General features: G+C 51.7%; 1 protein-coding gene across 4 annotated transcripts in view; it reads right to left on the reverse strand.

Annotated features, from left to right (window-relative positions):
• NRP2 (neuropilin 2) overlaps nucleotides 1–22,737 on the reverse strand; it is a 114,457-nt gene that overhangs the window by 47,075 nt on the left and 44,645 nt on the right. For all 4 annotated transcript variants that reach the window (XM_028510957.2, XM_028510958.2, XM_036022997.1 and 1 more), the window contains exons 7-11: nucleotides 21,449–21,604; nucleotides 9,170–9,314; nucleotides 6,390–6,739; nucleotides 4,352–4,496; nucleotides 81–197 (exon numbers count right to left, since the gene is read on the reverse strand). In XM_028510957.2, the coding sequence (XP_028366758.1) occupies nucleotides 81–197; nucleotides 4,352–4,496; nucleotides 6,390–6,739; nucleotides 9,170–9,314; nucleotides 21,449–21,604 (913 nt within the window). The remainder of the gene's footprint in view (nucleotides 1–80; nucleotides 198–4,351; nucleotides 4,497–6,389; nucleotides 6,740–9,169; nucleotides 9,315–21,448; nucleotides 21,605–22,737) is intronic.

Here is a 22,737-nt window from a genome sequence, read left to right on the forward strand (position 1 = left end):
AAGCTGCCACCCCCACTGGTAGGCACCCATACCATCCTGGATGGCATGGATGAATTATGACTTTGACCCCCCATCCTCACCGTCCTCAAAGCTGCAGTTCTCTCCACACTCTGTGGTCTCCTCATCCATGGGGTACGGGGTGGTGGTCTCTTCACTCTTCACAGTGGGTCCCAGCGTCTCTACTGTGGGCTTTGCGTCTGTGTAAAGGCAAAAGAAGGGGCATGAATGTTGCATGCAGCAGCTTGCATTAAAATGCAGCAGGAGGAAGACACCAAAAACGAAGTTCCCTCTCTAAGTGTGCACTACCAGAGAAGGAAAAAAAGGAAAATGAAGATGGACACCCCTCCACCCCCGAAGTCACCTCTGTGTGCTGTGAATGATGTCAGGAGCATTGTGTGCATTGAACAAAAATGGACCCAAGCTGCAGACACAGCCCAGAGAGCGGGCCAGAGAGAGAGAGAGAGAGATGCAGGCTCCTGAGTGTACACCAGAGGCCCTGCGGCGGCACACAGGCTGCGCCAGACGTTAACGAACGTGGGTGATGCGGCCCGCAGGCGGGGCTCAGCCATGCTGAGGTGCTCTGTTTAGGGCAGAAGTGCAGCTGGGCACAGGCACAAAATGAACGGTGCCCATCAAAAGCGGTTTGAGAAAATCTTGGTGCTTAACGAAGAGCTCTTCCATTCCATGGAAAACGCCTCTCTGTGCACTTCACCCCCCCCTTGGGTGGTGCGCCTCACTCCTGCTTTCAGGTGGAATAGACTTCCCCCTTCCAGCCTTCTCTGAATCAGACAGAACTTTCTGAACCACAGCTAACCTGACCTAGGAGGCCCACCTATAACAAGATCATCAGCAGCGCCGTCACCAGAGCCATAAGCAAAGCCAGCCGCTTGGGAGGTGTGACCCTAGACACTGTTGTCTTGTTTGCACAGAAGTGAATAGAAAGGAGTATGGATTCAAAGGGACTCAGACTCCATTTGGTGGAAATAATTGGGGGCTGTGCCTTTAGGTTACAGGTGGGGCAGATTCAAATGCTTCCTGGAGGCAAACAGCCACTGTAAACCAGGATACATGGCTGGGGGTTGGGGAGAGTCAAGTGTGGCACAGAGGGTGGCAGACGGGAACTTGCGGGCCTGGTTTAAAGGAGGCTACCATGACTGCTCCAGCAGATCGAAGCTCTGAGGGGCGGGGGTGGGAAGGGGTGGGGAGTGGCCCAGTGTGGCCAGATCTTACAAAAATTTTTTTTTGCCCACACGAACCCAACAACCTCCATAGAAGACCTCCGGATGTATCAATGTGGGCAACTTACTCAGAATATTACAATAAGTAGAATGCCACAAAACCGGGCTGGGCCAAACCTAGCTGCAGGAAGTCAGTTCTGACCCAGGTGATTCATTCACCCATCTATTCACTTGTTTATTTGCTCACTCCAATCATTCATTCAGCAACCATTCATGAAACGAATAAAGTTGTGAGTCAGGCCCTTGATGGGGCAAAAAGGAGTTCTGGTAACTGGTATTCAAGTCCTGTGTTGTGGGTGGGGTCTTCACCCCAGAGCTCCAATGAGATTCCCCAATAAGCTCATGCGTTGCTCCTCCCACTTTTCTGTGTGTTCCTTGGCCCTATTGTGTGTGATTAGGCGTCTTTGTCAGGCCCCCTTCAGGACACCATTTAATAAAGCCAGGAGCTGAAAAGAAACCACTAAATACGCTGAATAGCTTTCTCACGGTCGACTTCCCATCTTTTTGCTATTAAGTACCACGCACATAACCTTTGAGACTTCCCTTTGCTGTGTCTGCCTCTTGCTCAGAGTAAATAGCAAATAACCTCACAGCGTCCTAATTTGTAAGTTCAAATTTGTCACCGTGTCACAGAATCTCAAACTCATTTGTAAAGCAAACTCCGGGCAGCAAGGCAAGAAGTAATCATTTGAAACACAAACCAGCTAACAGGTGAGGCAGCCCTGTCAAATTATTTAGCTTCAGCGACTCAGCCCGGCACATTATTTCCCTGGGACCCTTCTGGGGTGGGAGTGAAGAAGCGAACCAAGGATGAGTTGTGGAAACGGACCGACGTGTGAAAAGCAAGAGAGCCACACGCCCTAGCAGAGCAGCTTCTGGAGATGCTAGGTAGCAACATGGGCGAGCTGGTTGGTGCAGATGACGTTAAACCCAGGGGCACAGGGGGCCAGAAGGCCACAAGTGGGCGGGGCGTGTGACTGACAGTGAAGAAACGGCAGCCGGCCTCTGCGACCACTGTGTTTGTACTGGGCGCTCCGAGGTAACTGCCCGTTAAACTGCAATCGAAACCAGATGTCTGAGACTTCAAAGGGAGGGAGGCTGGCCCCAACTCTGATCTTCCGAGGAATGACCAGGCAGGACTTTGAAATGAGAAACCTGTTGCTGACCATCACCAGTGTAATTTGGGCCAGGTTGGGGTGGGGGAGCAGTAAGTGGAAAAGGCCATTTGCAACTGTCCGGCCGGTCACAGAGCGGGGCCGGGCTGGGAGACACATGGCACCGAGGGGCCGAGGAGGGCAGGGAAATGCAAGTCAGCCCCCAGGGAGCTGAGCGGCCCCTGGCGAGTCGTTGCCTCTCTCTGCGACTCAGTTTCCTTGTCTGTGAAAGAGGGATTGGCTTCGATTTGTGATTTTTTTAATCAGACTGTATGTTGTCTTCATTAGTAGGTTGTGGGGTCAATTTAATGGGTCAAGACCAGCGTCTGAAAAGTAGGAACTACACTCTCTGGAGTGCACAGACATGGAGAGGATGAGCACTGCTCTGGGAACCTTCTGTCAGTCCTGTTCACTTGTCCTAACACACCAGGTGCCAGGCAGCAGTGCAGGTGCTTGAAGTCTGTCATTTTATTGACCCCTCACAGTCACCTGCGGGGGTGTAGCTCTGTCACTTCCATCCCCATCTTTCTGCTAAGCTAACTGACCTGTTGGGAGGCTAAGTAACTTGTCCGAGGTTACGCCACCCATGGCTGGCAAAGGCAGGGCTTGTGCACAGCAACCTGTGAGATAACACACTATTTCCCACAGGCCCACACATGGGTATGCTTGTGTGTGTGTGTGTACGTGCACACTCGTGTGCTTGTAGGTCAAGTGGGTTCTTGTATAAAATTATTTTAAGTTGTGGATGATGGTTAAAAACATTTGAAAGCCACTGGCCCAGAGGCTCCTGGGTCTTGTGACTCTCTAATCCTCTGGCTCCAAGGAAGCCGTAAATGCCACCAGCTTGTGTCACTGCTGGAGGGAGAGTTTTCAGCACCTCAAGCGGACAGGTGATGCACACTCAGCAGGCAGCAGGGAAAGTTGGCCTTAGTCCTGCCCGATGGGGAGTAAAGTGCCTTCCCACTTAGTGTGTGCACTGGGGCTGCCTCCAATCTGCGGGTGAGAGAGGCTAATCTGGGCCCGACTCCCACCTGCGCCTCCACGGGCCTCCTCCTCTGCACCACGGCAGCCGGCACATGGGAGGCACTTTTCTCCCTGGGAGCCAAAAACACTTCTCCGACATGCCCTTATTAATCCTTCAGGCTACCCTGCTGGGGGAGCTGGTGACAGGTACAGCGCAGACAGGAAAATGGAGACACCTGGGGCCCTGGTGGGCGGGGCCGGGAGGCTCAGCCTGCCTGCCGCGCCCACTGGCATGGGGCTCCTGTGGCTGCCCAAGCCCCTTCTGACAGGCAGTGGCGGGGGGTGCCCACGGGAGACCCAGTGTCAGCTCTGTGGCGGAGGGAGGGCTGGTGCCCAGAGGAAGGGTGGGATCCGACTCAGAAGGACCAGGCACTTCCTGGTGAGAGTGGGCGTGCGTACTCAGCAGACCTGGGCTGCCTGGCAGGGGCAGGAATACGCAGTCTCCAGCCACACACTGGGAAGCAGTCCCCAGCAACAGGGTCCCTCCTGAGCAAATGAATGCCTTTTACAGATGTGGCTTCGAAATGAAAATGCAGTCTCTTCGCCACTGACATCTGGAGGCCAGATTCAGACATAAACCAATTACTTTATTATCATGAGGGTTTTTTTCCTTCCCTAAATCAACAGCCACAGCTCCCTGGCCTGAAGAGTCAGGGTCTAATTGAATTTGGGTGGGTGGTGTGTGGTTATGATTTGTTTTTGAGACTCGGGCTGGAGAGCTGAAATCATCCTTTAAAAATGACAAAGCCCCCCTCCCTTGTGAAGTTGTCCCAAGACCAGAGGCTGTGGACCCCACGGCCTGAGGCAGGAGAACACAGCAGGGCCCCGGGGTAGGCAGCTCTGTGGGGTTTCAACTGGGGGTGGGGGTCCCCTCTGGCCCCATCCATGTCACGGTCTGACCTCCTCCCAGGGCATCTTGACAAGGTGGGGCCTTACCTGTCCAGTCACAGCCGAGCACCTCCAGCCGCATCCCGATTCCTGCTGGCGACCACCTCTCGGGGTACACCCGCACGTACTGCGCAGGGACGGGGTCGAACCTTCGGATGTCAGGCGTGTCGTAGTGCATGTTCCCTTCAAACAGCTGCAGGGGAGTCGGGGTGCTCAGCCCTTCTTATGAGGGACCCCCTCCTCCATCGTCCCTTCCTTCCCTTTCCTCCCCCTCTTCCCCTTCCCACCCTTCCCACCCAACCAGAAGGCAGCGTCATGGTTGATTCATGGTCGCTGCGCATTATGACCCATGGGTGCTCCGTTCTCAGACCAAGGCTTTTATTCCTTGGGAAGGTGGTTAGAGGCCCAGGGCATGGAGAACAGGGAGCAGACGTACGTGGCGATGGCCAGGTCCCGACTTCTGCCCTGGGACCGAAACTGAGGTCTCAGAAAAGCATTAGGCTCCAAAGGAGGTGTCAGCTGGACCGCGCCAGAGAGAAGAGAAGGGGATTTAAGCTGCCTTGCCCATTCCAAAGTTCTCCGTTTATTAGGAAAAGAAGTTCTAATCTAGTTCTTTTTCTGATTTTTGAAAGTCTAGATTGAGAAAGTCCCATTGACTGATTTAAGGTTTTAAGTTCACTGAGAGGCTGAAGGGAAAGTGGCCATCGCCTTCTCTAGGTGAACAAGGGCGCCTTCTGGTCACACGCTGATGGTCAGAGGCTGTGTTCTCCAAGCCTTTGCTTTAGAGGAGGCAGTTCTACCAAAAGGAAACTCCCCTAGAGCCCCAATACTCGAAACTGATGACAGTGGGACTGACCGCGCTGGTGGAGATGAGGTGGGGGACCCAACCCAGAGCACACCTGGGAGCCACTGGTTTAGGGGAATGTTGGCTTGGTGCAGGGGCAGCCAGGGGTTGTGGCTGGTCAGCCTCTAGGAATGCTGCAGAATCACCCCACTGTGCAGCATGCCCTGGCTCCACAGTTCCAGAAGAGGGGGGCTGGCAGGGGGAGGGCAGGCTCTGACCCTGGCTAAGACCATCTCCTTTCCCAGGCCCCCACAATGGTTAAGGAGAGCCAGGGTCAGCTCTCCCGGGGGACGCCTGTGGTCCAACTTCTGCTCCATCCCCTGAAGGTTCCGGTTACCAAGCCCTGAACCCTTCCCAAGCCTCTGGAATTGCAAGCTGGGAGTTTACACCAGCATTGCAAAACCTCCAAGCCAGCCCTCGTCTCTGCATTAAGAATGAAAACATTTTCTTAGTAAAGGGGCTAGACAGAGACATGCGATACCCCCTTCCTTGTGAGAGGCCCTGCTCTTCTGAGGAAAACGAGGGGGTAACTTAGAAGTGAGGATGGGGAAGACCGTCTAACTGGGACATTAACCTGGAGAAAGAAGGGATGTCTTCTCTCCTTCCTGGGGCCCCTCCACGCCCTGTGGGAGGCTGACCCTCACTCCTCTGCCGGCCAGAGGGGCTGCCCTACTCTGGCTTGTGCTTGAGGCGGACCCAGCCTCGGTATGAGAGGCGGGGAGGATCGAAGAGTCAAGACTAGGAAACTGCAAAGGAGGGCAGCAACGTTCAGAAGAACAGTTGTTTTTGGACATAATATCCTTCGTTTCTACGGTTTAGCCTCCAAAAACCACATCTCCTCTGGATGTCTGGCCAATTGTTAGGAAACTTTATCTGAAAGAGAATACAATGCGCATCGAACTTTACAGAAAGGCTTTGGAATCAGACTCGCGAGGCCTGAGTCGTGGAGCCGCCGCAGGGACACCGTGTGACCCTGGGCAGGATGTTGAGCCTCAGTCTGTCGTCTCTGAAATGGGAGTGGCAAAAGGGCCTACCTTCTAAAAATGTTCTAAGGATGAAAATAATAATACGGGTTAAAAGAAGGCATTTCGTGCAGTGCCTGGCACAAAGTAATCTCTTAAGTAATATTTGTTACACTGGAATAGAGGGGTTTGGTGATGACCCCCTAGGTGGGAAACCAGCACCCCAAACTTGAACTGCCCATTCAGGAGAAGATTACAGAGTCCCTTGGGAACGGCTTACCTTCGGCTGCTGGGTCTTGGGGTCCTGGATGTATTCCCAGTCCTTGCCGTTGAGGCTGTAAGCGACTTTGAATTTGCGCACAAATGCCCTGGCTTCCACGGCGGTGATGCTGTCTCCTCCTCGGGCCCCCTGGATGATGACGCCTTTTACCGTCTTGGGCACTCCCAGGTCCACCTGAAGCCACTCCTCGCCTGGCTCGACCTGCGGGATCCTGGGGAACCAGCCCGAGCGGCTGCTGACCAGGCGAGCGGCACTGGGGCTCCAGAGGTACTCCCGGGTGGAGGAGGCAGAGATCTGGGAGTCGGTGATGAGGCCCGACAGCATGCCCAGCATGTTGGAGCAGGGGGCATCTGCGGAGAGGCAGGGAAGACGCCAGAGGTCAGAGCTGACGCCATATCAATGGGGGACCACCCTCCGTTATTTGGGAGCTGTAAAAAAGACCCAACTGGTATCAAACACTTTCAGTCGGCACTTAATTCTTTGCATTTCACGGTAGAATAGTGCTGTGGTTGAGAGCCGAGAGTGGGCGCCAGGCTGCCTGGGTTCATGTTTGCTCTGCCACTTACTGGCTGTATGACCTTGGACACAGGACTGAATTGCTCGGTGCCTCAGTTTCCCAGGTCTAAAGGAGTAATACCGACCTCTCGGGGGGTTGTTGCAAGGATCCCGCTAGTTATTATACAAAAGCTCGCAGCCCAGTGCCTGGCATGTCTAAGCATCTAGTGCTGTCAGCCACGGGCTCTTGTGTCCTTGTTGGTGACACCAGCCCCCTGACCCTCCCAGGGGTGGTGAGCACAGGCGGGAGGTCAGCGGAGCATAGTTTCCTGGGTGACTGTTTTCCCAACTGGAGGGAAGCTTTCCTGGGGTCAGATCTCTACTTCCTCAGGTGTCATCTCAGCCCCTTCCTACCTCCTGTCCTTCCCACGTGCTGTTCTGCTGCCCCAAATGCTGCCCCCCTCGGCCACCACCAACCCGGCCTTCACTCATCTGCCAAGCTGACGTGCCACGCCCTCAGAAAGGCCGTCCCCAAGTTTTCCAGCAACAGTCAGTTAGGTTTCTGTGGCCGCTCTTTTTCAGAGCGCCCCGTTCTTTTCCTCCAGACACACTTTTCCATTTGTAATTATCCAGTACTTGTCTTCGTGAATTATCTGCCTTGCCCACTAGCCTGAAAGCTCCATGATGGCAGAGAGTGCATCTGCTGTGCTCCCTTCTCCAGCCCCAGCTCCAGCATGGGGCCGGCCCACAGCGGGGTGTTTGTGCAGCCAATGAGCGAGCGGAGAAGGCAGGATCTACCATCAGCACGCATCAGACACTTGTAAACTGAATTACAGATCCTCCAGGTGGTCCCACTTCTTCAAACCCAATGGCTCTCCCTTCTCAGTTTTCCAGAAAAATGAGTTTTAACCCAGCCCTTGCTGGCTAGCCTGTGCTGACTGGAACAGCAATGTGAGAGGGACAAAACACAGTCCCCTAGGTAGGGCTGGGGTGAACCTCTCCCATATGAGGGAAGCCGAGTCTTTGTGCAAAGGTGACCAGAGCAGAGGATTTGTACTGAGAAAACGTGGGCTCAGTTCCTGGCTCTGCCGCCTCTTGGATGACGCTGGGCAAGCCGTTGATCCTCCTTGAGTCTTGGTGTTCTGCCCTGCTGACCTCACAGGGTTGTCATGGACAGTAGACAAGGTGGTGTGCAAAGAAGGCATATGAAACGTACAGGGACCGTATACACGTGAGGTATTTTAACTATGAATAGAAGCCTGCGACAAGGCCCCACCATGGAGCGCTCCCTGCCTGAGCTGGAATGGATGGCTAGGGGACAGGATGGTGAACAGATGTACACTGAAGACGCTTCCAGGACGAAGAAGCAACTCGTTTGCTCCCAGCCTAGTCTACAAGACGAAGGGTGTAGACTCTTCATTAAGGGCTGGGGCTGGCCAGCCACCATCTTCTCTCCTCCCCACCACTGCACCAGTCTTCTGATGCTATCCCTGTGCCCACCAGGGTCCTTCCAATCTGTCCCCGACATTGTACCCCCGGGGTGTCAGCTCACAGTCCATGCCCACCCTCTCACTTTCTCTTTTGGTCCCTCCTGCCCCTGTGCCATTGAGCAAGCTGTGACCCCTCCCTGGTGGACCTTCCCTCCAGTCTTTACGAGGTGAGGCCTATGCGCCCTCTGTGGCAGGCTCAGTACCACTTCCTCCAGGAAGTCCTCCTCCTCCCTGACCTCCAAGGTGGGGTCAGGTCCTCTACAATGTTCTTTACCATAGTTTTGATTTTACTTTCATTTATGGGTTTGTTTGTGCATTACTGGATCTTCCCAACTTGTCCAGATGCCCCCACATAGTTTGGTCTGTTGTGCTCATCACCGTGTCCACAGCGCCTTGCAGAGCTCTTGGCGCCCAGCTGAGGCAGCAGAACATAGTATTTGAGAGCTGGGCTCTAAGCGCAAACTGCCTAGTTTCAAACCCAGGCTCTACTGCTTACTGCCAGGGGGACCCGTGTCTCCAAGTCTTGGTTTCCTTATCTCTAAAATGGAGAGAATAATAACATGTAATTCATGGAATCCTTATGAAGATTATAAAAGGTAACACACCTGAAGTGTTTAGAATGGAACCTGGTACCCAGTAAGCATTCAATAAATGTTAGCCAGTATGAACAGAGGAATTCTGCTAGGACTTGTGTCCTTGAGCCAGTCCTTCTAAAAAGGTCATGCTGGGCAATCGTGCTGTGTGCAGAGCCCGGGATGCCACCAGCTCCCTAACCTCACTGGAGCCCCCCCTCACCTGTGACGCGGCAGCCGAAGAGCTCCAGCCGGAGGGCGATGCCCGAATGCCAGGTCTGAGGGCGGACCCGGACGAACCTCGTCAGCAGCGGCGAGTGCAGCTTGTTCAGCACCACCTCGGTCGCGTCGTTGTTGGCTTGGAACACCTGTAACACGAGATGTGAGGCCACACTGATGAAATCCCCATTTGTAGTCAGGCCATCCGCGCAGCCTTTGAAGGGGGTGGGAACGTTCTGTTGAATTTTATTTCCCTCAAGTTTAAAAATAATCAGTGGGTTTGTTGTTTGGGGTGTTTTTGGAAGTACCATGAAAAAAAAATTTAATTTCTCTCAGAGCTCTAACTTGAAAACAATAAACGGTCTTCACAAAAACTTTTGGAGGCAAAGAAAATCTTGCCTCTGGGCTGAGCGCAAGCAAGGGAGGCACTGTGCAAAGGGAAACACTCCAGAAGCTACGAGTGGGGGAAGTGGAACAGCCTTTCAAAGTGGAGCAGAAATGTCATCTTTTAGGGCTAGTGGACCTCACTCACTAGCTTGAACTTGACTCTCCCCCATATTCATGTTGCAGGCGTATAGCAATATTTGCAGGGTGTTTAGTAATTAGGAAGTGCCTCACAATTGTTTTTGTTAGTTACTTAGAGGACTCCTTGTGCCACGGACGGGTGGGAGGCCCCGTCCACCCCCGGTGCCCCTGCGTCAATCAACACGTTCTTGGTTCTCTCTGGTCTTTGTTGTAGGGTCAGGGTTGCAGACGGTCCCCTTGGAGTCCTTCTCTGACTTCCTCTCGCTGTAGTCCCCGCCCTGTAATGAAATCCATCCCTGTCCCCATCTGACCAATGCATCTCTCACCGGAGGAAAGGCTTTTTGGAATAGCTTCTAATCCAACATGGCGGGAGCCAGTCCTAGCTTACCAGATGGCCCAAATCAATAACTGCCATATGGACCTTATGTTTTTTTGTGTTTGCTCTCCATTAGAAAAGTAGCTGGGGCAAGTATATGTGAGTTTCTTTTGGTTTTCTGGATAAGGGTGGAGGGAAAGACGAAGTAACCAACCATCACTTTTAAATCATACCTGTCATAGCTGTAATAACCAAGTGATTGTGAATCTACTCACAGCCAGCTGTGTCACAGCTAGCCATTTCTCCTGGGCAGGGGAGTCAATGCATCAGCTCCTGATCCCTAGATCATGCCAGGTGTTTGGTCACGGATGGGGCTGGGAAACTGGTACGTCTGAATAGGAATACCTTTGAGCCAGGCACTCTGTAAAGCCGAGTGCATCCACGACACCCCGAAGTTAAGTATTATCATTCCCACTTTATTGACGAGGAAACTGAGCCATCTGTCTGGATTCAAAAGCCCTTGCCATATTTTTAGGGTCTAGGCTGCGGTTTCCTAGGTGGACTGTCATCTCTTTGAATACATTTGCAGTGTTTGTGTTGGTGCCTAGAAGTCGTGGAGCCCTTCGGGTCTCCAAACAGGGACTGAACGGGTGTCGAGCTGCTTCCTGGTGTGTTTATAATCCCATTTTAGAATGCTCTGGGAAACAGCGAAGAACAGCATGGAAGCTCAGAGCTAATGAACAAGGTGGTCCTTTCGTCCCCAGGAAGTGTAACCAGAAGCTCCACCTTTTGGCAACCTTGACCCCACCACATTTCCTGCTTGCTAAGCTCCAAAGTTAGAGCCATTTAACATAAAGCACACAGCTGATGGGGAGGATGAAGGATTAAGAGACATCCCACCTTTTGCAACCAAATGAGAAGGGGCTTGCTTAAGACCCATAGAGGAAGGGAGAGGAAGAAATAGGTTTCTGCCAGTCCACCACATTTTGTTGAAATCTCTTGTTCTGGGTGCTAGGCCCACCAAGTCCTGGGGAGCCTCCTGTTCGGATCCTAAGGATATCAGTTATCCCCTCGGCAGCCTTGGTGATTGCAGGGAGCACAGAGGCAGGATGGCTTGACCCCTCATCTCCCCTGGGTTCCATCTGGCTGCTTTATGCACAGGGATAGAGGGGACAGAGGGGCAAGAAGACAAAGCAGGGAAGGCCAGCAGCCAAGGAAACACACAGAGAGAGGGTGAGAGCCGGACACCTGGGAGAAGGCCTACAGAGATAGGCGGAGAGAGGCAGAGAGAGGTGCCAAGGCTCTTTTAATCCCAGACCGGGAAGACTGGAAGGAGGGAGCAGGGCCCAGGAAGGCCCCCACCTCACCATGCCCATTCCTTGGCTTCCTGGGCACTTGTAAAGTACTCCGAGGCTCTGAGGAAACGGAGAGAGGAACTGAGCCCATTCAGGGAAGATTAATCAGTGCTCCTAGAATCCTAGAATTCAGCATGAGGCAGAGGCTTTGTGTTTGTTTTTTGTTTTGTTTTGGCAAAGAAGAAGCAAATGCAGCGCTTTGCTTATTTCGGGACGGGTGCTGTGAGCAGTGGGGGGCCACCACTGGCCAGCTCCCTGCGGATGATGACAGTGACTGTGTGTGGCCTCCATCAGGAGACACTAAGGAGTTGGAGGGGAGGGGCCTGATTGGCCATGTGAATGCATAATTGGAGTGTCGAGTGGATTTGAACTTTAACACAGCTGCAATCCCCGGCACACACACCACGCTGGTACTGTTTAGTTAGAAACACAGCACGTCTTATGTGTTTTTAATATCCAATTTTATCTTATCTGACCCCTTCATTTCTCAGCCTTGGCAGATAATATGAGGGAACCTTTCTTCCCCTACCTCAGCGAGGAAATGACTGAATCTTTGGACTGCCTTCGGGAGGCTGGCGTGTGTGTGTGTGTGTGAGTGCGGCTGCATGCATGTGCTCACGCCTGTGTACACGTCCAGGGAGAAGGCCGGTCTTCCCATGGATGCACGAGGTCACGGGCTTTGAGGGAGCACCCCCAGGTCTCTGCTGACAGTGACGTCAGTCAGACAGGGAGGCACACACGTGGTCTGTCTGCCCTAGGCCCCCAGTCCGGCTGCTCAAACTGAGCTTCGCTCAGCCAGTCCATTTCGCTCAGCTTTTCCCAGCCCTGGAACCACATCAGGCTCTTTCGCTGTGGCCTCACAGCGCTTCAGGTTTCCGGGCCCAGTCGCTGCTCGGTTTCTTGTTTGCTCTTGACCTCTGCCCTCTGCAACTGGGACCCTTTGCTGAAGGAAAATCATCTTATTTCAGTAAACTATTTATACGCCTTTTACTCTGAGTGTGGCATGTGGAGGCTGGGGGAACCAAACACCACTGACCTAGGAGCCCGGAGACAGACTTTTTACCGCTAATTAACTCAAAAGTGTGAGCTCCAACTTCCTCCTCTGTTAAATGAGGGGACTGAGTGAGTTGATTTGTAAGGTCCTTTTTGCCCCCTAGATTCTAAGCCTGCACAAGAGTTTTCAATCTAGCACTGTCCCAGGAGAGTTCACTTTGTCACAGGGCATTTTAGTTACTCATGGTCCCCGACAGCCTAAGTGGTGTGTGGACAAGTGCCGTGGGCGTGTCTGCACCTTAAGTGGTGACCAGAACCCAGGGCGAGTGCCCCACCCAGAGGGAGAGTACACCTGGTGGAGGTTTTGCTTCAATAACAGCTCAAATTATTAATAACAAAGAGTAATAAATAACAACACCGTGGGCCTTACATATTGTCTTTTGCCCAAAGATATCCAAGTGCAATTTATGAAAATCCATTTTAATGAAATATTAAGCACTTTCTATTTCTCCTGACCCAATGGATTTTAAGGCCTCTATTTTTCTCCCTGCATCTCCCTATTTATGGCTGGTAAATGCTATCATATATTATACATCTTTATGACTTTCTCAATGCTTCTGTGGTTTCAGAATCACCTTTCATAAGTTTTCTGGCCAAATCCTCTGAGATGGATTCTTGGCTTCCAGGCTAGGCATTGCAAGGTCAGGGGTTGTGTGCATGAGAGGCAGTGCCAGGAAACTGGTTTTATTCCCTGCGCCCTGCCGGCTCACTGAGTCACTACAGGCAAATCAATAAACCTTAGATACCTTGGTCTCTCCTTCAGGAAAATGAAGGCAATAACGGGCTTGCCAGTAGATACGGGACAGTCCACCGGTCCTCCCCACTGCCCCCAGGGCCGACGTAACACTCAGGACAGAGGGGAGAGGGGAAGCCATGTCCCAAGTCATAAGTGGGTCTTGGTGAGATTGGGAGAGCTCCAGCTTTGAAAGCCCTTGGCTCCCAAGTCGAACCTCGAGGCCAAACATTTTTAAGCCGCAACTTCATGGTGAGGCTTCCAAAATGCTGAGAAAACTCAGTGGATTGTCAGCATAAGGTACACCCAGAAAGGTGTATATCTAATGCGATCAAATTATAACATCTGCTTTAAAAGCTGGATGTCACAGATGGTATACATTTTTGTTAATTTTAAAAGAAAAATGCTAATTTGGTTGCCTTAGCACCCAAAGGAAAACCAGAAGTGTGTTCAAGGTGACCCTAATTTTTCTTAAGAGATGGGAATAGAAAAAAAATCTATAGATATAAAAGCTATGTTGAGCATAAAGCTTTCTTCAAATGCATCTTTGTAAACCAAATTTAAAAAATAATTCAGGGCACAAAGTGGTTTGGATAACCTATCTGATGTCTCGTTGCATTCTGAACATAATCCAACACTTTGCAATTGATTCTTGGGACCTTTGGTTTCTTTTCAGCGAGACAGAATCTGAAACCAGCAGCACCTCACGGATTTTCTGATTTGCACCTCTGGGGGAGGGGGCATCTGCCAATTAAATTGGCTGCTACCCAACATCCCAGTTTGGTTATTATCTATATCCCTCCCCCCCACCCCCCACCAGGAAAAGAAAATCAACATGTTTTGACCATGCCTGTGAGCTCATAAGGTGTGGACTGTAATACTATGTAAAATACAGGAAAATTATAATTTGAAAGCATCACTGATGGCTTCTAAGGTCAACCTTTCTCTCTTTTCCACCCCATTTCTAGTCACAGCTACCTCTCTCTGCTGACCCTGGCTTGAGTCCTCGGTGAATGATATGTGGTGAATTCGGCACAGCTGGGAATGGGGAGCATTTCGGCCTGCCTAACCTGGAGGCCTCTCGGCTGGGGGACTTTCTGCCAGATCTACGTCCCTTTCTTACACACTATGCTGTCTGCCATCGACACCCGGGTGCCCAGGACAGTGGAGATGCTCCACGTCCACCGAAGCCTGTTAGTGCAGCCTCACGGAACTCCCTGGCTGCTCCCTGGCACAGCCTTCCTCAGCGAGCAGGTCCCTGGTGGAAGATGCAGGCTCCCATTACGGGCCCTGCCTCCCCTGCCTTCGATAGGGCTTCGGTATTCAGTCTGCACTCACCCGTCTCCTCATTACCTGTGATGCGACCTACAGTTTATTTCTATTTTTCTGTAAATATCTGAATGCAGCCAGCTCCGGGGACTGCAAAGAAAGCAGGAAATTTTTCAAAGCCACCTCAGTGCTGGGGCCCTGAGGTAGGAAGTGTGCAGGCAATGTTCTTCTACTTCTTTCTTAAAAAAAAAAAAAAGAAAGAAAGAAAAGTACTTCTCTCCACTAATAAATGTTTCATTGCACCCGAAGTTCCCCTTTTCTATCTACTTGGTACAGACGCAGAGGGAGGAGGAGGACAAAGCGGGCAGCAGAGAGAGGCGGCAGGAGTCGAGGGCGGGAGCCGGGGAAACCGGGGGTAGGAACAAATGCACCGACTCATCCTCCCTGCAGAGCCCAGGGGCCTGTCCTCCCTCTCCACCCCTGCCCTCGCACTTTCTCTGGAACCAGCCATGGGATCTACACGTAAAAATAAACTGTCAATCAATGCATGCCATCCTGTTGAATTAATTGGCTGCACGAAAGAGGCGAGGCGTGTGTGTGTGTTGCGGGGGCACTGCTACACTCGGGGAAAATGACGTTCAAGTACCGGACATTTCCTCCCCCCTTTTTCTAAATCATGGTCCTGACATTTCTCTCTTAAAACTCCTCCTTGAAGACTATAAAAAAATTTTTTTAAGCTTTCATTCTAGTGGATGTGGGAACTTAGCCAGACACAGAGTCAGAAAGGATGTGCCTCGCTCATATATACGCGAGAGGGAATTGAAGTGCGAGTAAGGATGGGGGCGGGGCAAAGCCAGTTCCCTAACCACCGAATGCTCATTTATGACCGATGCCCTCCTGGCTCCTCCTCCTCCTTCACTTCAGGGCTGTTTTTGTCATCAAGCTGGTTTTTTTTTTTTTGCTAACATGAAGGAGGAGAGGGAGAAGCAGGAGCGTGTCACGGGGCACAGGGCGGGGGAGGCCTGTGGGTTTTTTTCTGGGGGGGTGGGGGAGGGGGTGGGGGTGTGTACATCCCCATCTGCGTGTGCAGGATTATGTTACCCCCATGGAGACGCCGAGCCCTGGAACACAGCATACTAACAGGATTAGGGTTTCAGGATCTGAGACAGGAAAGCATCAGGGAGGAGAGGAGAGAAGGGCCGCTCAGGGATTTGGGGCTGGAGGAGAGATGGGGTTGGGGGGAGTGTAGCGACAGATCAGTGAAGGGCTGGAGGGAATGGTCAAAGTCCTCCTGTGGGGGCGGGGCGGGGGGGGGGCAGGCATTCTAACTGGGTAGGAAGGGTCCTCCACACGGAAACCCTCCTAAAAGAGACATCGCCACATTTTTTTGTAACTTCCTGTAGGTGGGTAGCAGAGAAACCGACAAGGTATAGGGAATGAGGTTCTTGAGCCTACCTGCCACCTCTCTAGCTCTTCCGGGGGAATCTCAGCAAACTGGAGAAGGAAAACGGCGAGAGCAGAGCACCTGACAATCCAGCGGATGAGGCGCCAGAGCCGGTGCTCATCTAGGGACTCTAGCGTTCGGGCGGAGAGCACGCTTTCCCAGCCCAGCAAAATCAGGATGCCCTTCCACATCCCTTGCTCATTTGCTCCGTCCCATCAGCCCCTGCGCACAGCAGTGGTCTGGGAAGCATGGGGAATTTAGCACCAAGGCTGAAAGCGCCAGGGAGGCTGGTCTCAGCTCCCAGAGACAATTCAGCACCCAAGGGAGTTGGGTGAAGCCAGCCAGGGGAGCCTGATAGAGTAAAGGTTCCAAGCATATGTATAATGAAATTTTCCCTTGAGCTTCCTAAGTGGCGAGGCTAAAGGTCTGAGCTCATCCCATAGCAAATGGATAAGGAACAAACTTAATTACCTAGGGCCCTGGATCCTTCTCAGTTATAACCGAGGGGGGCAGATAAACTGGGGGACGTGAATTTGGAAAAGGCATCGGCCCTCTTCCAAACACACATAACCCTGGCGAGACAACGCAATCATACCCAGGGCTTCTGAAGGCTGATGCCCATTCCCAGCTGATGGTTTGAGTCACCGTCCTAATCTTATACACAATACACACAATCACAGCAATCAAAAGGATAAGGGGAGGCCAGTCCTGTACCAGGGGGTGTTTAAAAAAAAGGTATTTTTGGGAAACTCATCATCGTTCATTGGAGGAATGACTGCACTCCTAGGAGGAGAAGGAGCCCAAGAAGAAAAGGCTGACCCTGGGCAGCTCCGCCACAGGCCCCTCAGACGCAGGGAGCGGTCTGGACGACCTATCGGGCCCCTTCCAGACCTCTGACTTTAAAAGAGGCACATAAATATCCCATGGGGCCTTGTTACTTTTTAAATTGATAACTTGCTTCTGCTCAAGAAGAGCTTTGTGGGCCTAATACATTAATTATATCGGCAGAGAGCCTTCCATCTACAGATCCCAAGGTGCTCTGCCAACAGCAGCTGCGGCCCATTCCACCTGGGCAGGCGCAACACTGAGGCACAGGGCCGAGCACGGAAATACCCGAGGTCACGCCGCGCAGAGTCTAAAAGTTGATGCTGCCACGTGGTTTGAACTGTGAGCCAGCTGATTGGGGGGTGGAGGGGAGGTTGGTGTTCTGACACCGCTCTCTCTCCTCCTCAGCCTCTGATCTGTGTCACAGAGGTTTTGAAATTCTCAAACCGCTTTCGAAATGATTAGTTTTAATTTAGAAAATAAATATAGGACAGAGGATTTTTGAAGTGGGGCGTTTGTTTGTTTTCGAGGAGCGTGGCCAAATCAAATGCAAAGCAACCTCTTTCAACTCTACATCCTCAGGATTCTAGGATGGGGCCCAGACTCTGAAACGCTGAGCCTGGCACTCTGGGGCCGGGCTGTGCTGTCTAAGCGCGACCTGCCTTCGGATCCCCGCCCTCACGGAGGCTCTCCTAGGGAAAGCACCCCTCTTGACCTCTAGACTGAACATGTAGGAAGCCAACTTCCCCCCTGGATGCAAGATGATGAGCCAGGCATGCGTGCACCGCCAGTCTGGGAATCAAAGCCTGGTGACCAGGTGCCTTCTGTAGGGTTCTTCACGTCCCTGGGACAAATTACTTGTCTTTGAAATCTTCAATTTCACAGTCTTTGAAACACCGATGGAAGTGTACAAGCCGAGTCTGAGGGTTCTCTGAGCCCCCTGGAGGTCATCCTCCCATTGATTTGATGAGCTTAGTGCATTTCTGCCACTCACTATGGGGTCATTCTTGAACCCCAAACTTTCCTCATCTCAGTCTTCACCCTCCCATCCTCAATGTGGTCACTAGGATATATTTAGCAACCCCTAGACTTACTTTTAGCCAAAATGATTCTAAATACATCAGAGCAGCCTGGCAGCATGGTGACTAAGAGAAAGGTAACCAGAGCTGTGTCAGCGAGGGAGATACCCACATTCACCAAATAAGGGAGGACCGAAGACAAGGGCTTTTGCTTGGACATATAAGGGCAATGGCCTCTGGCCCCCTGTCCTGACACCAGTCTTGGTCTCACTGCCTCCAATGCAAACTCACAGAACCAGCGACTCCGAGGTGAGCAGAAACTTGGCCAGCTCCTCCTTTCTCCAGGCCTCTCCTGGGTTTGTGCGTACATAATTGTGCCTATAATTACAGACACATCCGTGAACCTTCTATTGCTGTATTTACAACACTCCGTCTGTGCTTGGGGTGTTATTAATACAGCTGGGGAAACCAAAAGCAGTCGTTTTCTGCTTGTGGTTTCTGAGGAAATCTATGTGAAGCAATTTGTATAATCTAAGGGAGCACATGGGCTGGGCATGGGCTGCCTCAGGCGGACGAGCTCCCTGCCTTGTGGTTATGCCGTATATGTGCATAAGGGGGCCCACCCTATAGGAAAACCATAGGTTCCATGCCTATGGCATGTGGAATTGGACAAGGACCCGGGAATGTGCAGTGCATATGGCCTGCATAACTGTGCTGTGTTTTGCCTGGAGGATGCTTGCAATGCCCACAGCAACAGTGTAAGACCTTTCTTGTAGGCAATCTCACCACGGCCTGTTGGATGGAAGGGACTAAGAAGATGCTGCTCCGGGCTGGGGAAGGCTGGAAAAGAGTTCTGAGCTTTCCTCATTTCCTGGACACAAGGAGAAAGTCATCTCCCCAACAGGTCCAGTCCTTGCCTTAGCCCAGCCTGGGTCCAAACTGTAAATAGTGTTTTGCAAGGAAATAGCACAGCCACTTTCTGTTACCCTGAGGGCTCATTAATCTTGTTTTTCTCCAGTTTCCCAAATTCCCTGGCCTTTGCTACATTGCATTGCTGTTGACAGTGACCAGGGAATAAAATCAGGTTCCCACATTTCTGCTCCAAACATTGCCATCCCCTCTTCACACCCCGTGCACTGGTTTGCATCTGTGAACCCTCCCCCATACGCAGAGCGGAGCCGGCTGCTGCCTCCTCCTCAGCTGCACTGTGCTCACAGGTCCTGCTGTCTGAATTTTGCTTTCAAGCCCGCTACTTAGCACCAGTTAGCTTGGCACGGTGCCCGCCATCCAGTGGCTACAAAGAAAGGCTCAGCGGTAGCGCCCGGCATAGACGGAGCCTCTCCCTCCACTGCCCCCAAGTCCCCTCCTCACCCCGCCTCCCCTTCATGGCATCAAATCAAACTGCAGCAGACTTGACAAATCTATTTGGCATGGTTCACTCAACTATTTCAACCCGAACAGCCCAGAGAGCCACGCTGAGGCTCAGGAGCGGTATGGAATCTACACATTAAATACAGACATCTAGGGGGTTGATCTGCTAATGAAAGGGCACTGGAGATCACCCTTGGAAGGGAGGACCCAGCAGGTCCCCCCTGTCACCTGCCTGCCGCTTGCCATGGGGGGATGGACTGTGGGGGAGGGGGCAATGCCTAATTGGCAGGCTTTGCATTCTCCTGCCTCCTTTTAGGTGCCATGAGGATGAATTTCTAATGGCGAGAGACAGGGCTATTCCTCTTCCCCAGTGTCTTTATGTGGGCAAGACTGAGTCACTAAACAACCAGAGAACAACAGCAAAACAAAAGCAAAATTACCCCTTGGCTGCTGAGGAAAAAAATTTAGCCAGTAGCCAAGGGTGGGAAGAGGAGGCGAGAGAGAGAGAGAGAGAGAGAGAGAGGGAGAGAGAATGATGTATCCAACATGACAAAGTAGAGAAGAATGATTCTAAAGGAGCCCAGAAGGCAAAATTCAATTCTCAGGAATATCTTCCCTGCAGAATGGATACCAGGGATAAAGCCAGGAAGGACAGCGTTCTATCAAAATATGCAGTGCTAAGGTATTTCCAAAAGCAGATTTCCTACAAATGGTGTTTTAAATAGCATCCCGGTCCATCTGCGTGCTTTTAAAATCGGCTTATGCTACAGTATCCCTCTGGCCAGTGCTGCTTAGTCATTGAGCTTGGACAGGGAGGTGGTCAGGTGGGCCTCCTCCTCCGCCCCCAGGACCCACACCTACCCAGCTGCTGGCCCTCGCCTACCTGGCTAAGCTTCTGGGTTCCACCAGTTTTTTGCCACAAAGAGTGGGTGGAGAAAGAAGGCATGAAAATGAGTGGGGTGGGATGAAGACTCAGTCCACAGTGCGCCCAGCCCCCAAGGCCCACCCGACTTGCCATGGCCAAGTGCTGTTTGACAACTCTTTCTGAAACAAGTGAAGTCAATGAGAAACTAGACCTGACTCCACACGCCAGGGTGAAGAAGCCTTTCACTTGCATTTTCTGTGAACTGGGGAATTTCTGCATATGTGTGCATTGATACCTAGTAATATCTAGAAGCCATGATTTTCAGATGAATGGTGCCATGTTACTATGGCAATTTTAATTTTAAAAAAAATCCACTCCTTTAAAAACTCGCATTTCCCGAGTGAAGCAGTGCCACCAACATTATAGCTCGGGATTTTCTGGGTCCAAGATTTCCAGTGGCTCCAGGAAGAGTGAGCTGCCTCCGGTCAGTGACAGCAGCTGAGCAGACTCCGGAGATCGGGGGCCCCTCTAGGTCTGGCCACGTGTGTCCCATTTTGATCATTCACGACCCGACAGACCAGGGGCCTGGGGGAACTACAGCAGTAAAGCGGAGACACGATTTCCCTCCATCCCCAGTTCCCTTCAGAGAAGGGTGAGCCTTCTCCCTCCAGACCTGAGAGCCAGCCAATGGTGAACAGAGTTCCCCCCACCACCCCACCCAGGTGAGACCACTGGCCATCACCAATTAGCCCCCTGGACACCGAGCGCACAACCACTTCGCCAGCGCGGGCTGCTGGCCTGTTTGCTTCCAGAATGCCATGCGTCTGAAGAAAACTGAGTGCCAGACATTCATCCACACGGACAACAACAAAACCCCACATCACACAGGCGGACACACCTCTGGATGCCGCAGACAGTGAAGGCACCGGCTGTGAGAATTCAGTGCTCGGCTGCCAAGCACGATCGCCAGTTCAGACGCCGTCCCTGACAAACTAAATTTCTCCTCATTAAGTGTTGTCTTCTTTCTTCTTTGGGAGATTGTGATTCCCTCTCAAGATTTGTGCCCCTTTCATTTCCAGACCTTGGTAACTCCTGAACTGCCATTTCATGGGGTTTTGCGATTGTTAACCCAGCATGTGGAAGGGACTCGGGCCATAAATGCTCAATGAATCCTGTGTGGGGCGACATGGGCTGGGAGCACGTTTTCCCCTTCATTTGTAGTCAGAGAGCAGGCTGCGTGTTCTCTCTCTCTCTCCCCCCCACCTCTCTCTCCTCTTTCTGCTCTGCAAGATGCAACTGCAGCCAGGCTTTTGGAGAAATGGTATTTTCCAATCATTTTGGGATAAAGAATATTTTCCGGGCCAGCGTCTCCCAAGCCTCCATCAATTATTTGAGCCTCAGTGCTACAGCCAGGCCTCCTTTCCTGTGTGGGGTCAACTTGACACTCTTCCTGCCTCGCCCCTCCCACGCTATGCCAGCATGCCTTTGAGGCGGGGAAGTGGGTTTACCTTGTGGTTTTTGCCATGCCGGTACACCATCCAGTCTTCGCCATTAGTGCTGACTTCCAGCTTGTAGGATTTGACATAATAGCCATTCTGAGTTTCCCTGGAAATCGCTCCCTGTGTTGCAATGGCCGTGAGCAAGGTTAGAAAGCGCAGGTCCACCTGAGGAAGAGAGGCGGAGAAGGGAGGGGGTGTGGCTCGCAACACTAGGCAGCATCTTGTTTGTCTTCAAAGGGCACAGTGTCACACCCGTGGCTGTGATGAACTCACATGCATTGGTGATGAAGGGTCGATTTACAATTTCACTGGATGGTTAAACTCACCTTATCTGACACCAAATTGGGCACCTTTGAAATTGTAACATTTATCATTTTTCCTCCTTTTTATTCTTTTTGCAAATCCAAATGGATGGTATTAAGTTTATCTTAAAAGAATCATTGAGCACCTAGAAGGAAGGACCCTTCTTACTAAACCACAGCCTGCCTTGGATAGCAAAAGCGGATTCTGTTTTAAAGGAACAATGGCTAAATCCAATCCAATTCACTTCACTCCATCCGGTCCAATTCAATCCAATTGACTTATAATGCCCTACTTGCAAAAGTCTCAGCTCAGGGCTGCCTCCCCTCCCCTGAGCACCTCACTCCATTGTGTATTTAGTCGTTCAGGTCAGGGAGGGGTCAAAGGGCGTGCAGAGTCTGCCCAGGCAATTAGGCTTATGTACCAAGTCCTGACCTTTAGCTCGGTGAGAAGGATGGCCAGCATTTTGAGGCACCTCCTCTCCCGCAACACCAAACCCATTTGGAATTTGCTAGATGTCATTCCTTTGCTGGCCACAGCGTTTCTTAATGGTAACTTCTGTGTGATCAAAACGTAGCCAGGACACACTGGTAGAATTTAATTCAGCAAGCATTTATTGCCTATTTAATATGCGCTCAGCATTATTAAGCATTCAAAAGAAGTACCCAGTGCTGTGTATGTGCATGACAAACGGGTAGACAGCAGTAAGAGAAAGTATGTGATTAAGGACCAAAACTAAGGTTATAATCAATGGGATGCCCATTGTAAGGAAGAACTTTCTGGAAGCTCTGCAGGATGAGAAGGATTTTTGGAGAGGCAGAAGGAAGACAGGGACAAATGGCCTCAAGGTTGTGCTGTGAGAACCTCCCTGGAAGTTTCTAAGTGGCCTTCCTCTCTTCTCTGTTGTGTGCTCTGCAATGTCCTTCTCACAGCAGAGATCACCACGTCGCATCAGAGCTCAGGCAGGCTTGTCACTGGGTCACAAGGCTGTCTGCCAT

Source organism: Phyllostomus discolor, chromosome 4 (genome assembly GCF_004126475.2).
Source record: "Phyllostomus discolor isolate MPI-MPIP mPhyDis1 chromosome 4, mPhyDis1.pri.v3, whole genome shotgun sequence".
NCBI lineage: Eukaryota > Metazoa > Chordata > Mammalia > Chiroptera > Phyllostomidae > Phyllostomus > Phyllostomus discolor.